Source organism: Pinus tabuliformis, chromosome 9, assembly GCF_031772625.1.
Source record: "Pinus tabuliformis cultivar Carrire ecotype Pingquan chromosome 9, CPIR1, whole genome shotgun sequence".
In the NCBI taxonomy this organism is placed as follows: domain Eukaryota; kingdom Viridiplantae; phylum Streptophyta; class Pinopsida; order Pinales; family Pinaceae; genus Pinus; species Pinus tabuliformis.
In genome coordinates this window covers 527124663-527140140 of record NC_142307.1, presented here as the reverse complement: position 1 = coordinate 527140140, position 15478 = coordinate 527124663, and the positions used below count along the sequence as shown (strand labels likewise).

At 42.0% G+C, this 15478-nt stretch overlaps 1 protein-coding gene across 1 annotated transcript in view; it reads left to right on the top strand.

The window, feature by feature from the left end:
* The first annotated feature begins 2060 nt into the window (after positions 1–2060).
* LOC149149542 (uncharacterized) overlaps positions 2061–15478 on the top strand; it is a 154675-nt gene continuing 141257 nt past the window's right edge. Inside the window, exon 1 of the mRNA XM_089440078.1 lies at positions 2061–2311. Coding sequence (XP_089296204.1) covers positions 2117–2311 — 195 coding nt within the window. The 5' untranslated portion in view covers positions 2061–2116. The remainder of the gene's footprint in view (positions 2312–15478) is intronic.

Below are 15478 nucleotides of genomic sequence, written 5' to 3'. Positions count from 1 at the left end.
GGTTGGGGTGTTAGGTCAGTGAAAAAGAGTCCCAACTTAGGGATTGACCACCTGGGGTGGCTGTCAGAATCCTAAGTGGTATGTAGTCTCTAAGGGATGTCTATTTGTGTTTGGATAGTCGACCCCACTTCCATAACTGGAATTTGGAGGTCAGGTCATATCATAGTGACACACAACTCATGTTTACCCTGGAGAGCTTGTAAAAGGTTGGTAAATATGGGAAGAGGCGTTACATTATTGGCATTCTAGTTGGATCCAAAGGGTTTGCCATTTGAATGAAGGAAGGTGTAATTGGGTCCTTTTGCCAAGTGAACTTGTGAAGTTAACTTTGGATATTTTCCCATGTCAACAGAAACATAACAATTTAGATCCTTCATTAAATTCCATAACTTGTAAGGTAAGATCTAATTGATTCCTCTCATTTAATTGTCATTTAATGCGAAGAAATAGATGGGTGATTTTGTTATGTTAACTTCCATTCCAATTGTTGTACTATACATATAAAGAGCCTTCTTCATGTACACTAACTCTTCTATATACCTTGCTCCAAAGAGAAGTACATCATCTATGAATAGGCGATGAGAGACAAGAAACATTTTTTCTAACTAGTTTTCCCTTTAATTTTCCATTTCTTTTATAGGTTTCAACAATCCTACATGGGTCTCTAGTAATCAACATGAATAGAAAGGGAAATATTGAGCAACCCTATCGAAGCCCGTTTGTGGCTTTACAATACCTGAAAGTTGAGCTATTTATCAAGATTGCAAGTGAAGATGACTTTAAACATCTTTTTAATATATTTACTAAAATGGAGTTTAAAGCATGTTTGTACAAGTATAAGTCCACAAAACAACCAAATTTACTCTATCACAAGCCTTGAGGAAATAAATTTTGATAACCATAAAGGGAATCAAATAGGGCATTGAGTCGTACTCTAGAAGTGAGCATTTAAAAAAGGACATTACATTTCTTCTAACATTCTATTATTAACTTTAAAAATAATTTTGTATATTGAGTTCCATAGAGAAATTGGTTTAGACTCTTCATATGAGGTTGGGTTATCATTTTTTTAGGGTTAAGGCTAAGGAAGTACAATTTAATGCTACTAAAACTTTACCTAATTTTTGAGATTCACCACAAAAATGATATTATCTTCTATTGTTTCATAGAAACCTTGAAAAAATTCATTCGACCACCCATTAGGAGATGGGCTCTTATCCTTTTGAAGGGAAAAGGGTACTCCTTTAAGTTCTTATTTAGATACTTATCCCCCTAATGCTTCATTTTCTTATTGGTTTACAAACGTATGAAATAAGTCAAAGTCAACTAACTTGACAACAATGTTGTAATACTAGATCACCTAAGATCTTCAGAAAGTTGGCTAAAGAAGTTAACACCAAGATATATTATTTCCTTGAAGGTTGAGGCTTTGCTTCCTTTAATGTTTAGCATCTTTGAGATTTCGTTTCTAATTTTTATTAATTTTACATAGTTTTGAAATAATTTGGTATTTTTCATTCTCCAAGAATATCCATACAACTCCGTAGCCCACCTTTCTCTCTTTTTGCAATAAACATTACATATCAATTTTTTTGATTTATTATTAATCTCATACATGAATGTGACAACATGGCTTCCACTAGTATCATAAATCGCATCTTATTTATCATGATGTAATACATTGAATTAACTAGGGCAAACCTTCTATAGTGTCAAACAAACTACCCATTTTTGTGTTATAATGCACCACACTGATAAATTGTAAGTGGTTATGCTTGACATTCCTCCTATTATACACAATTTTTATGCAAGTGTAAATAAAACAAAAACATAATACCAACTTTTTCAATAGTTTGTATATCTATATCCATGTAAATTTATTAAAAAAAAAAATAATACCAACTTGTTCAATAGTTTGTATATCTATATCCCTGTAAATTTATTAAAACATTAAAATGGAATTAAAAAACACTTGAATACAAACTAAATAATCCTTTTAAATTGAAATATATACATATATAAAAAAAATATAATCCATGATGTATATATACATATAATAACAAGTGTCTCTGATGCAAGGCAGCTTGGCTTAATTTTGAATTGAAGCAAGAAGATCATGGAGCCAAGCCCAAACAACGTCACACACAAGCCAATCACAACAACACCACCGGGAGGAGGAGGGACATCAGCCTCAGCACGTAGGAGGCGCAAGAGTGGCGCAGCTGCAGGAATAGAGACTGTGGACTTACATGACTCTAAATATGCTCAGATTCGCAGCCTGCTCAGGGACTTACGTCCCGCCTTTATCGAGGTAATTTAATTTTGCTATTATACGTTTCCCCCCTTTTCAGGGTTTGGTATTTAGGGTTTATTTTATCCACAGTAATGTTGATCACGGTGAGCAGTTTGAGTAGCATTGAATATTTGGCTGGACAAACAGAACAGTAATTTTTTTTTTACATAATTACGAAAGTTTTGGTGATGGAGATTTAACTGTTTTTTAATTTTTTATTTTGGTGATTAGTCTGTGTAGGACAATGGTTTAATGCTCGTTCCTGTTTCTTTTGAAGAGCTATATAGAGACATTGATTTCTATGTCAGAGGTGGTTAAGAGTCCTCTTACAAATGATGAAATGGGTTTTGAGAGTAAGTTGTGCTATAAGTGTACGTACATCCTGTTATATGCGTACTTATTGTTTTTGCCTCCGCCGAAAACGAAAATTACATTATCTGGACACGAGAGGTGAGCCTGGTCGGTGAAATCGGGGCGCTGTTCCCTCCCCACCAGGGCTCACTCCTTTAGTATAATTTGGAAACATCTTTTGAAACCTCCGTTTGTTGCACAGCAACAATCAGCTTTTCTAGTCTGTGATGGGTGACAGTGCTGTTAACAAAGAAGTTGAACCAATTTTGTAATAAACCCCCATTACAACCAAAAGGATAAGCCATCTTTTCAAAAATAACAAAAACATTGAAGTAGCTATATGAGCCGGGATGTCCACACTGCTGCCACATCCAAAAATTAGGGTTGAGCCCAATTCATACCGTAGCCAAAGTTGATATTGCAACACTGGTTTCAACCCCTGCGATATACCAGATAAAATTGATTACATGTTTTAATGATGTGTTATTTGGATGAGTATCAACCCAGGCTGAGTTGTCATAGTTTGGTGATGTAAATATGTGATATGCTTGTAAATATTCCTAATTTGGAGCCCAAGGCAAATGCCTGACTAGCTAACGGTTGTGAGTCTGAGTTGCAGGCTTAGTTATGGTGCTACACTAAAAGGTTATGGACAAAAGACAGAGGAGCACAAGGGGGTCATGAGTCCTTGAGGAAAAGAGGAAAGGTGGTCCTTGGGAAGAGGAAACCATTAAATAATGATGCCACATGTCCTTTGGATAAGTGATGGATTTATGCCTATGCCTTATTAAAAAGACATCTCACCTATCTTGCGCCACAAGTGTACAATGAAAATCCTTGATGTTACTGGGAAGGCACAACCTCATTGTTAATTTTAAGATAACAATGGTATGTTCTATGCATAGAGCAATTTTACTTCAATTTTCTTTATTAGCTTAATATCATATCTAGTATAGCAATCACATCAACATGATAGTAAAATGCAGATATAACATAAATAACAGTAGAAGACAAGCCAACACAGGAGTGCACAAAATGTGGCACCAACCACGGACAAACCCCAGTGTGGGGAACCCTTGATCATTCTTCTTATAATTCCTCAAAAGTTCAGCAGAGAGAGTACAATTTACAATATTCACTTGCCCAAACTGATCAGTCAAAACAACAAAATCAGAAAGTCAACGTTGGTCAACAGGGCTGAAATTGACCTCCAAAACAGCTCAGTCAACCTTGGTCAACTCAGCCTCCAACAACAAGATAATGCAGCCCAAAACAATCCAAAAATAACTAGTCAAATCTGGTTGACAAAAGTCAACACAACAACTTGAATTAGGGCAGTCAACGCTGGTCAATGCAGGGGTCAAACTGCCTCAGTTTTTCTGCCCAAAACAGCGGCCTGCTCAAATAGAAGTCTGTCTCACAAAACCGAAGTCAAACAGGGTCAACGTTGGTCAAAGTCAGCCTCTTGAAATTTCGGTCTCCTGAAATTTTGGCCTCTTGAAATTTCGGTCAAATCTGGTCAACGCAGCAGCTAGAAAAGACAATCTTCCTTTCGCACGTGTGGAGAGAGAGAGGCCCAGAAATCCACAATCAATCAAGATGAGAGAGAGAAAGATGAATGAGATGATATGCCAAAATGAGGAGGAGGCACCTTGTATTTATATGCAACGTTGAAGGCTGGAGGAGGCTAATTTGATGGCTGACCGACCTTGACAATTTGTCCATAATCAAAATAAATTCATAACTTCATTTGTACATGTCAGAATGGGATGATCTTTAGATCAATCCTACACCTCTCGGAAAGAGGAATCTAAGAAAAATATCAGCTGCCTCATAAGAGCTGTCCAAAGTGATGTTTGGCCCTAGTTGCCAAATTTAACACTCCCTCTCAACTAGGGAGAACATCACCTGCCAAACTGTCTGACAATCCGTACCATCCCTATCATTGCACTGCTCTGCTGAACAATGAAGAAAGAAGAAATGATCGAGAATGTATCATACCATTCTCCACTGACCCGAAGTTAGTCTCCAACAATAGAGAGTGTGTCATACCACTCTTAACTGACCTGTAGTCAGTTTCCATTGGTCCTAGATCAATATCAACATCCTAGCATAGGGAGTACGATAGTACATGATGCGTCCATCGGTAGTACTATGGTCTATATCCTCATTTCCCTACTCATTGGCCAGATGAGAGGTACTTCCCATGAGTCCCAGATTGCATGGGTAGGATGTTCTGGCAGGAAAAGGTGAACCATTCATATTGCTCATATGCCATAGGGGAGGGTGAAACGCTTAGCCTATGCATATGCCACCATGGGGTATCACAGGGGAAGGTGAACCATTCACCCTGTACACAACGCACCACTAGGGGAGGGTGAGTCACCCTATGGTCGCTCATCGCTCCAAGAAGTACCCCAAGCCCCCTGGAGCTCCCAGAGCTCACTATCCATCTCATACAGGACCCTCATAAGAGGGTCTCTCCACAACTCCAAGTCGTTCACGGAAGGTTAAGAATTTGACCTTCTCGAGGGGCTTCGTAAGAATATCGACGACCTGCTCATCAATCCCAATATGATGGAGCCTTATTGCTCCCCGCTATACCATATCCCAGATAAAGTGGTACATGATATCAATATGCTTGGAGCGATCATGAAACACGAGATTCTCAGAAAGATGAATCCCACTTTGGTTGTCATGGAAGATCACGGTGGTATCCAGCACATGTCCAAACAGCTCACTAAGAGCCTCCTCAACCAGACAGCTTCACAGGAGGCCAAACTAGCAACAATGTATTTAGCATCAGCGGTGCTTAAAGCAACTGACTTCTGCTTCCTGCTCATCCATGATATTGAAGCAGAACCTAGAGAGAAGCAACATCCTGATGTGCTTTTGCGATCCACCACACTGCCAACCCAGTCTGCATCAGAGTAACCATGGAGCCTCACATTCCCGACAGTGTATCTCAGTCCATAAGTGATTGTGCCCTGGAGATATCTCAAGTGATTCTTGGCAACAATCTGTAAAATTTTCTGTTTTCCCACCCCGGTTTTCAGTTTCACCTTATTTCTCCCATGTAGTTAAATGCCCATTCCCATAGCCATACATTTAACAGACTGAAAAAAATAAATATTGCTGAAAACACAAATTCTGGAAATTTTTCAGAGTGCTGGAAATTGCAGAAATAAAAATCAGCAATTAAAAACAACCATTAAAACACATTAAAACACTGATATTTTTGGTCAACTTGACCCTGGAAAAACCCCCTACAACTCTTGGGGAAAACCAGTTTGAGAGCTCTTCTTTATTTCTGGAAAATGCCTTTTTACAGAGAAAATTTTCAGCAAATAAATTTCAGCAAAAACAGAAATTTCCAGCAAGCAAAACTTATCTGTTTTCAGCCCAACAGACAATCTGAGAAGTGCTGTACGAGATGTACGGACCGTACGGATGTACGGACGTACGGATGTACAGACCGTACGGGCTGTACGGACGGCCGTACGGACTTGTACGGACAGCCCTCGAAAAATGTGCAGAAAATCGCCTCCTCGATATTCGTGCTGAAAATTAATTTTTCCATTGTTTTGCTCACAAAAACTGCCTTTTTCTGCTTGTTCTTTATGCTGTTCGGATTTGCTGAAGTGCTGCCTGTATGTGTGCCAAACTGCTGCCTCTTTCTCCTCCTTGTCCAGAAATCTCCCTTGCTCTCTTGCTCTCCTTCTCCCAATCTGCTCATGAAAGAATGAATTGATCTTTTCCTCATTTTCCTCCCTTAACCCAACCCTAAATGACTTTTGGGTGATCCCTAAATCCAATGGCTGAAATAGATTTAGATCAATGGCTGAGATTAAATGCTCATTTAAATCTCACTTTCTATTTTTTAATTCATCCCACTTTAATAAAGACCCACTTAGTCATTTATTTCCAAAGTCACTTTTCCTTTCTAATTTTTCATTGACTTTATAAAAGTCACTTTAAAATTAGACTTAGTAACTTTATCACTTAAAGTCACTTTCAAATTAGATTTAACTTTATAAAAAATTATAAAGTTACTTTAGGAGAAAAATTAAATTCTTTTAGACACTTTTCCCTAGGCCAAAGATCAAAGCCTTAGGGAACCACCTGTCCTCCGGTACCAAATTTCAACACTCCCTCTTACCGAGGAAGGTGTTCCTCACCACACCCATCTTGTCTCTGAAGTAGACATGCTTGCCCCGTGGTAAGGCTTTGGTAAGAATATCTGCAACCTGCTCATCAGTGGAAATATACTCAAGCTTCACAGCTCCCTTCTGAACATAGTCTCTGATGAAATGATATCTGATCCTGATATGCTTTGACCTGTCATGAAATACTGGATTCTCCGTGAGTTTAATGCAACTCTGATTATCACAGTAAATCACTGAAGGTCTCAACGGCTGACCAAATAAGCCAAACAACATCTTGCGAAGCCAGATAGCCTCACAACTAGCTAGACTGGCTGCCATATACTCTGCTTCCGCTGAACTCAGTGCTACTGACTGCTGCTTCCGGCTGAACCATGACACTACTGCTGAACCCAACCCAAAACAACACCCTGAAGTGCTCTTCCTATTAGAAGCACAACCTGCCCAATCAGAATCAGTGTATCCTGCCAATCTCACTCCATCTACCTGCCTGTAGTCCAGACCATAATCCACTGTCCCCTGCAAGTACCGCAAAATGTGTTTTGCAGCCACCCAGTGAACCTTCCTAGGCTCACACATAAACTGACTCATTGTGTTGACTGCAAAACAGATATCTGGTCTAGTGTTGACCAAATACATCAAGGAACCAATCAGCTGCCTGTACAATGTGGGATCCACCAACTCGGAATCTGAAGCATGAAGCTTCTTCCAGTTGGTGATCATCGGTGTCGACATGGGTCTACAATCCTCCATGTGGAATCTGCTAAGGATGTCCACAATATACTTCCCCTGCCCCAGGAAGAAATGCCCCTCCTCCTGACACACCTCCAAACCCAAAAAGTAATGCAGCAAGCCGATGTCCTTCATCTCAAACTCCGCCGCAAGATCTCTCTTGCAGTGCTCTATGAGTCTCTCTGCACCTGTAATGATCAAGTCATCCACATACAGCACCAGAGTGAGAGGCTCCTCACCAATCACAATAAAGTAAAGGTTCGGATCTGCCTCACTCTTTGTGAAACCCATCCCCTGCAAGTATGCATCTATCCTGGAGTACCAAGCTCTGGGAGCTTGCTTCAGGCCATAAAGGGCCTTCTTCAATCTGCACACATGGGACTCCTTCCCATGCACCTCAAAGCCCTGTGGCTGCTCAATGTACACCTCCTCCTGTATGAAGCCATTGAGAAATGCGGTCTTCACATCCATCTGGTGGATCTTCCAACCCATCTCTGCTGCTATCGATATAATGGAGCGGATCGAAGTATATCGAGCCACGGGAGCGAAGGTCTCCTCATAATCAACTCCCTCTACCTGGGAGAATCCTCTAGCCACAAACCTCGCTTTGAATTTCTCAATGCTGCCATCTGCAGCATGCTTTACCTTGTAAAGCCATCTGGAAGTAACCACGGATTTGCCCTCAGGCCTCGGCACCACCTCCCAAACATCATTCTTCATGATAGAAGAATACTCCTCCTGCATGGCCTCTCTCGAGACCTGTTGGCTAGCTGCCTCCTCATAGCTAGAAGGCTCAGAGTCAAGGATGCTGGTAACCATCGCCATATAACTACAAAACCTCTCAGGTGGTCTACTCTCTCTGACCGGCCTCTTCGGCTCAGCAACAGATGTGGCATCTCTCAAGGTGTCCTGAAGCCACTTGGGCTTCCTCTTCCCTGAGCATGCTTCTCCCATAGGAGAATGAAACTCCTCCTCCTCATCACCATCAGTAGCCTGAACTCCTGACTGTCTGTCTGCTGTCCTCCTGCCTGCACCTGAACCTGTAGAAGCTGAGGTACCGTGTGAACTGTCCATCAGTGGACTCCCTTGTGAACTGCTCTGTGAACTGCTCTGCATGCTGCTCGGAGCACCACCCCTCTGGCTCGGCGAGCCACTGCTCACTGATGGACCTGACATCCTCATAGATGTACCTTCGGATCCTCCTGATCCCTGCCCACTGGATCCCTGCGACTGACTCAACTGCTGCTGAGGGTCTGGCTGATCCAGATACTCTAACTCCCGTGACCTCCTAAAGGCCCTGTCCTCTTCGAACTTCACATCCCGTCTGACAACAACTCTCCTCTGTGCAGGAATGTAAATCCGAAAGGCCTTTGAGGTCTCACTGTAGCCCACAAAAATACCCTTCTCTGCGGTGGGCTCTAGTTTGGTCCTCTTCTCCTTGGGTATATAGGAGTATGTAATGCATCCAAAGATATGAAGATGACCAAGATCAGGCTTCTTCCCAGAGAAAGCCTCCTCCTGAGTCATGTGCCCCAAGGCACGATGCAGACTCCTGTTCTGCAAGTAAACAGCTGTGTTGCAGGCCTCTGCCCACAAGAACAATGGCAACCCCTGATCATGTAACATGGCTTTGGCAGCCCCTATGATGGATCTGTTCTTCCTCTCCGCAACCCCGTTCTGCTGGGGGTTGTAAGGAACAGTGAACTCCCTCCTAATGCCTGCCTCCGCACAATAATCAACAAACTCTCCAAGGGTGTACTCTCCTCCATTGTCCGACCTCAGGGACTTGATTTTTCGACCTGTCTGAGTCTCCACAAGAGCTCTGAACTCCTGAAACCGCTTGAAGACCTCACTCTTGGTCTTTAAGAAATAAATCCAGGTCCTCCTGGAGTGATCATCAATGAATAAAACATAATACTCATATCCACTCAAGGAAACATGAGACATCCGACCGCTCACATCGGAATGAATCAAATCAAGTATCCCCGTCGCTCTGCTGTCACTGCTGGGAAAAGGGGATTTGGCAAACTTGCCCATCGCACAACCTCTGCAAGTATCAAAGTGATCAGTACTGAAATCTGGCACACCTGTAGTGATCTCCCGCAATGTCCTCAAGGCTCCATGATACATGTGTCCCATCCTGCGGTGCCAAATCTCACACAGCTCAGAACTGCTAGCTCTGCTGTCGGTACTACTGCTCAATGCCAAAAGGGGCTGGAATGCAAACTTGTACACCTTTGCATGGCGTACACCTATCACTCTAGCTGAATCAGCTGGAGTGCCCCTGGGATACATCAACATCTGTCCTCCCTGAACAGTACCTCATATCCTCTGTCCTCCAAAGCTGAGACGGATATGAGGTTCTTCCTCATCCCTGGCACATAAAGAACATCTGACACTTTCAAGGGGGGTCTGGACTCCCTCTGAAATGTCAGTGTACCCACCCCGACTGCTCTAACAACTCTGTCATCACCGAGTACTAGCTCAATATCAGTGCCACTCTCTGAAAGCTCTGAGAAGTACTCCCGGACTCCTGTCATGTGACGTGAAGCCCCACTGTCCACATACCAGATACCTGTAGATGCTCCGCTAATCGAGGGAAAAGCATGCTCCCTCTGAACCTGTGTGGCAGGTGATCCTGCACTAGAGGACTCACATGTAGTGAACGCAAACTCTCGGTCAAAACGACCAGCAAAGTCCTCAATCTCTGCTGAAGCTGCCACGTCCTGGTTCTTCCCCTTCTTCTTCTCCGGACACACAACTGCATAGTGTCCCATCTTCTGACAATTCCAACACTTCACTTTGGAATAGTCCTTCTGTGAGTTACCCTGTTTACCTTTACCTTTGCCTTTGCCTCCACCACCGCTTGTGAAAGCCTGCTTCTTCCCTTTGCCTTTCTTGCCTCCTGCCACCAGTGCTACGTCCTCATCCTGCTCAACTGGCTTGGCTGCCCCAAGCTGTCCTTTCCTGATCTCTGTCTGAATACAATCATCCCAAAACCTCTCCCATGTGGGAAGGGTCTCACGTGCACAAACCCCATCAGCAAAGTTCAACCATGAACGGGGGAGGCCATTCACTGCAATACGCACCAACTCAGTGGATGGAATGGCCTCTCCAATCGCTGCCAACTCATCTCTCACATTGGTAATCTTTGTGAGATATCCAGCTGCACTATCATTCCCCATCTTAATGTTCTTCAGCTTCTCCTTCAGGACCATCTTCTGGTTTTCATTGGTACTCTGGTAGAGATTGGACAATGCTGTCCACATCTCATGGGCATTGCTCTTTCCTCTCACATGAGGAATGCAATGGTCTTTGATTCCGTCTAGAATCAGCCTCTTACCCTTGTTGTTCTTTCTATTATAAGCTGCCAACTGAGTAGCATCAGTAGGCACAACAACAGGGTGCTGTGCTGTATGCACCATGATATCCCAGACTTCTGCCTCCTCAAAGATACTCTGCATTCTCTCCTTCCAAACGCTCTAATTTGTATGCCCATCCAACCTATCCTCCACCCTCAATCCTAATGACATCTTGCTGTCCTAAAGCTGAAAATAGCACTGCTGTGGTAAAGATAAAACTGCTGTTTATGAAAAATCAGCTTGCTGGAATTTTCTGAGTGAAAAAATCAGCCGCTGTATTTTTTCCTTTTGCTGTCCCAAACTGCCCTTCAACACTCAAGCTCTGATACCATGTAAAATTTTCTGTTTTCCCACCCCGGTTTTCAGTTTCACCTTATTTCTCCCATGTAGTTAAATGCCCATTCCCATAGCCATACATTTAACAGACTGAAAAAAATAAATATTGCTGAAAACACAAATTCTGGAAATTTTTCAGAGTGCTGGAGATTGCAGAAATAAAAATCAGCAATTAAAAACAGCCATTAAAACACATTAAAACACTGATATTTTTGGTCAACTTGACCCTGGAAAAACCCCCTACAACTCTTGGGGAAAACCAGTTTGAGAGCTCTTCTTTATTTCTGGAAAATGTCTTTTTACAGAGAAAATTTTCAACAAATAAATTTCAGCAAAAACAGAAATTTTCAGCAAGCAAAACTTATCTGTTTTCAGCCCAACAGACAATCTGAAAAGTGCTGTACGAGATGTACAGACCATACGGATGTACGGACTGTACAGACGTACGGATGTACGGACCGTACGGACTGTACAGACTGTACGGACGGCCGTACGGACTTGTACGGACAGCCCTCGAAAAATGTGCAGAAAATCGCCTCCTCGATATTCGTGCTGAAAATTAATTTTTCCACTGTTTTGCTCACAAAAACTGCCTTTTTCTGCTTGTTTTTTATGCTGTTCGGATTCGCTGAAGTGCTGCCTGTATGTGCCAAACTGCTGCCTCTTTCTCCTCCTTGTCCAGAAATCTCCCTTGCTCTCTTGCTCTCCTTCTCCCAATCTGCTCATGAAAGAATGAATTGATCTTTTTCTCCTTTTCCTCCCTTAACCCAACCCTAAATGACTTTTGGGTGATCCCTAAATCCAATGGCTGAAATAGATTTAGATCAATGGCTGAGATTAAATGCTCATTTAAATCTCACTTTCTATTTTTTAATTCATCCCACTTTAATAAAGACCCACTTAGTCATTTATTTCCAAAGTCACTTTTCCTTTCTAATTTTTCATTGACTTTATAAAAGTCACTTTAAAATTAGACTTAGTAACTTTATCACTTAAAGTCACTTTCAAATTAGATTTAACTTTATAAAAAATTATAAAGTTACTTTAGGAGAAAAATTAAATTCTTTTAGACACTTTTCCCTAGGCCAAAGATCAAAGCCTTAGGGAACCACCTGTCCTCCGGTACCAAATTTCAACACAATCTAATGTATCCCATAAACTGACTCAATGTGTTCGCTGCAAAACATATGTCTGGACGAGAGTTCACCAAGAACATTAGGGCCCCTATGAGTTGACGATACTTAGAAGGATTTCCCAAATTGGGCCCGACAATAATTCCGCATAACTTCTTGAAGTTAGTTCCATCGGAGTAGTCACGGACTTGCAATCCACCATCCCAAATCTTTCAAGAAGCTTCACAACATATTTTCCTTTTGAAAGGAAAATCTCCCCTGGCCTTTGTTAGACCTCCAACCCTAGGAAGTAATGCATCAGTCCTAGGACCTTCATATCAAATTCGAAAGCCAACTCTCTCTTACATTGATGAATAAGAGGGTCTGCACCTGTCAGAAAGAGATCGTCCACATAGAGTACCAAGATGAGAGGTCTATCATTCTCAACCTTAAAGTAAAGGTTCAGATCAACTTCACTTCTTGTAAATCCCAGCTTCATCAGATAGCTATCGATCCTTTCATACCAAGCCCGGGGTGCTTGTTTCAACCCATAGAAGGCTTTCTTCAACTTGCATACATGTGTCTGACGATCTTGAACTTCAAACCCCTCAGGTTGTTCCACATAGACTTCCTCCTTAAGTGAACCATGCGAGAAGGCAGTCTTGACATCCATCTGGTGTAGATTCCATCCTTGCGAGGTTGCAAGGGCTATAATCGAACGGACGGTGGTCTAGTGAGCAACGGGTGCAAATATCTCATCATGATCTACATCTTCCTTTTGAGAGAAGCCTCGAGCAACAAATTTGGCCTTGAACTTCTCAACACTTCCATCAGCACCATGCTTGATCTTGTAGAGCCATTTAGAAGTGACAACAGATTTGTCCTAGGGTCTAGGGACCACATCCTAGACATCATTCTTCATAATTGACTCGTACTCTTCGTTCATAGCATCCTTCCATACTTGTTGCTTCACAGCTTCTTTGAATGAGCAAGGTTCAGACTGAATAATGGTGCTCATAGCAGTTAAGTACCCTTGGTACCTATTAGGCTTCTTGCTTTCATGAAATGTCCCCCTAGGTGCAATATGTCTCTCGGCATCTTCTAGAGTTTCCCTTAGCCATGAGGGTTTCCTTTTGGAGGAGGAGGATCAATGGGATCCATCAGTTCTTCAACATTGGGCATCGGCTCATCCTGTGAATCTCCCTGATTTCCCGCATCTGCTTCTTTGTCCTTCCTTGGAATAGGAGGGTAGCTAATCTTCCTTAGGGTAGCATCCTCATCGAAGGTGACATCATGACTCAAATCTACTTCTCTTTGACTGGGCACATAGATTCTATATGCCTTAGAAGTTTCACTGTAGCCCACAAAAGTTCCTTTCTTCCTAGATGCCTCCAATTTACTTCTCTTTTCTTTCGGTACATGAAAGTATACGGGACTACCAAAAATTCTAAAATGAGAAACATCAGGTTTCTTACTGGTGAAAACTTCTTCGGGAGTTTTGGAGTCCAATGCTTGATGAGGGTATCGATTTTGAACGTACATAGTAGTGTTGGCAGCTCCTCCCCATAGGAACTTTGGAAGTCCTTGATCATGAAGCATGGCAATAGTGGCTTCTATAATGGAACGATTTTTCCTTTCAGCAACACCATTTTGCTCAGGATTATATGCAGTAGTAGTCTCCCTCTTGATGCCAACTTCCCTACAATAGTGAATTCATTTGACTCATACTCGGTTCCATTATCGGTCCTCAATATCTTGATCTTCTTCCCTGTTTGATTTTCCACCAAGGCTTTGAAGGCACAAAACCATGAGAATATTTCGTCCTTCTTCTTCAAGAAATATATCCAAGTTTTGCGAGAGAAGACATCAACAAAGACAACATAATATAAATATCCTCCTAATTGTTGGACACCTAATCCTAAAGGGTTAGTGTGGAAGCCGAAAAGACTAAGCAGTCCAAGAGACCTTGGGATCTGAATCCCAAGAGTCACATATGTTGTATTATAAATGTATATCTGATGTTAATAAAAAAACGCATCACATGATTTATCTTTCATATCTTTCTTTGCTGTCCATGTGTGTTTAACATGGTATCAGAGCCATGATGAGTGGCCTGTTTTCCCTGAGCAACTGGTCTGAGTTGCCTTGAATAGTGCTGACTAGAGCTGGCCTAGTCTTCTGTAACGCTCCATTAATTCTGCCATCCCTGCGCTGTACCTGCGCCCTGCTCTTCTGAAGCTGCATACAAAATGATGTCAGAGCTGAAACGGTAACGCTGCTCTCTGCACACAAACGCTCCTTCACCCAGCGAAATTTGTGCCATTCCTTACCTGCGCCTGACATTCACTTTACAGAGGAACGTTTGCATTCTATTTTCTATTGCTGCTGTTGATCGAACCCCTGACATGTCAGATATAATTTCTACCACTGAATTCGCTGCCCCACTGAATTTCTGAATGTCAGATATAATTTCTACCACTGAATTCGCTGCCCCACTGAATTTCTGAATGTCAGATATAATTTCTACCACGGAATTCGCTGCCCCACTGAATTTCTGAATGTCAGATATAATTTCTACCACTGAATTCGCTGCCCCACTGAATTTCTGAATGTCAGATATAATTTCTACCACTGAATTCACTGCCCCACTGAATTTCTGAATGTCAGATATAATTTCTACCACTGAATTCGCTGCCTCACTCATTTGCCCGTTTGGCTCACTGGTTTCCTTCTGTAAAATCATGAATTGTATTACTGATGCGCCTTTTCTCTCACAGTCTTCATGACCTGTGCATAGTAAGACACTGCTTTTGGAGTCAATAGGCTATTTGCAGTCATGCTTTTCTTACTGTTCGGGCTAAATAACGTTTGTTGTTGGCTTTTCGTCAATCATATACGTTCATGAACAAGTCCAACCTGAAACTGGTTTAGAGCGATGTTGCAATTTGCATTATATCATATTTATTATGCAGGTTCATATGCTTGGCTGATCGTGGAATTGAGAGGACGGAGGGAATAGCGGCTTGTGTCTATTCTGAATGGAAAAATAGGTCGAGATATTGCGCACAGATAGTATTGCGCAGAGATAGTATAGGGTATAAAAGATACAGGCCAAGGACTTCCGACGGA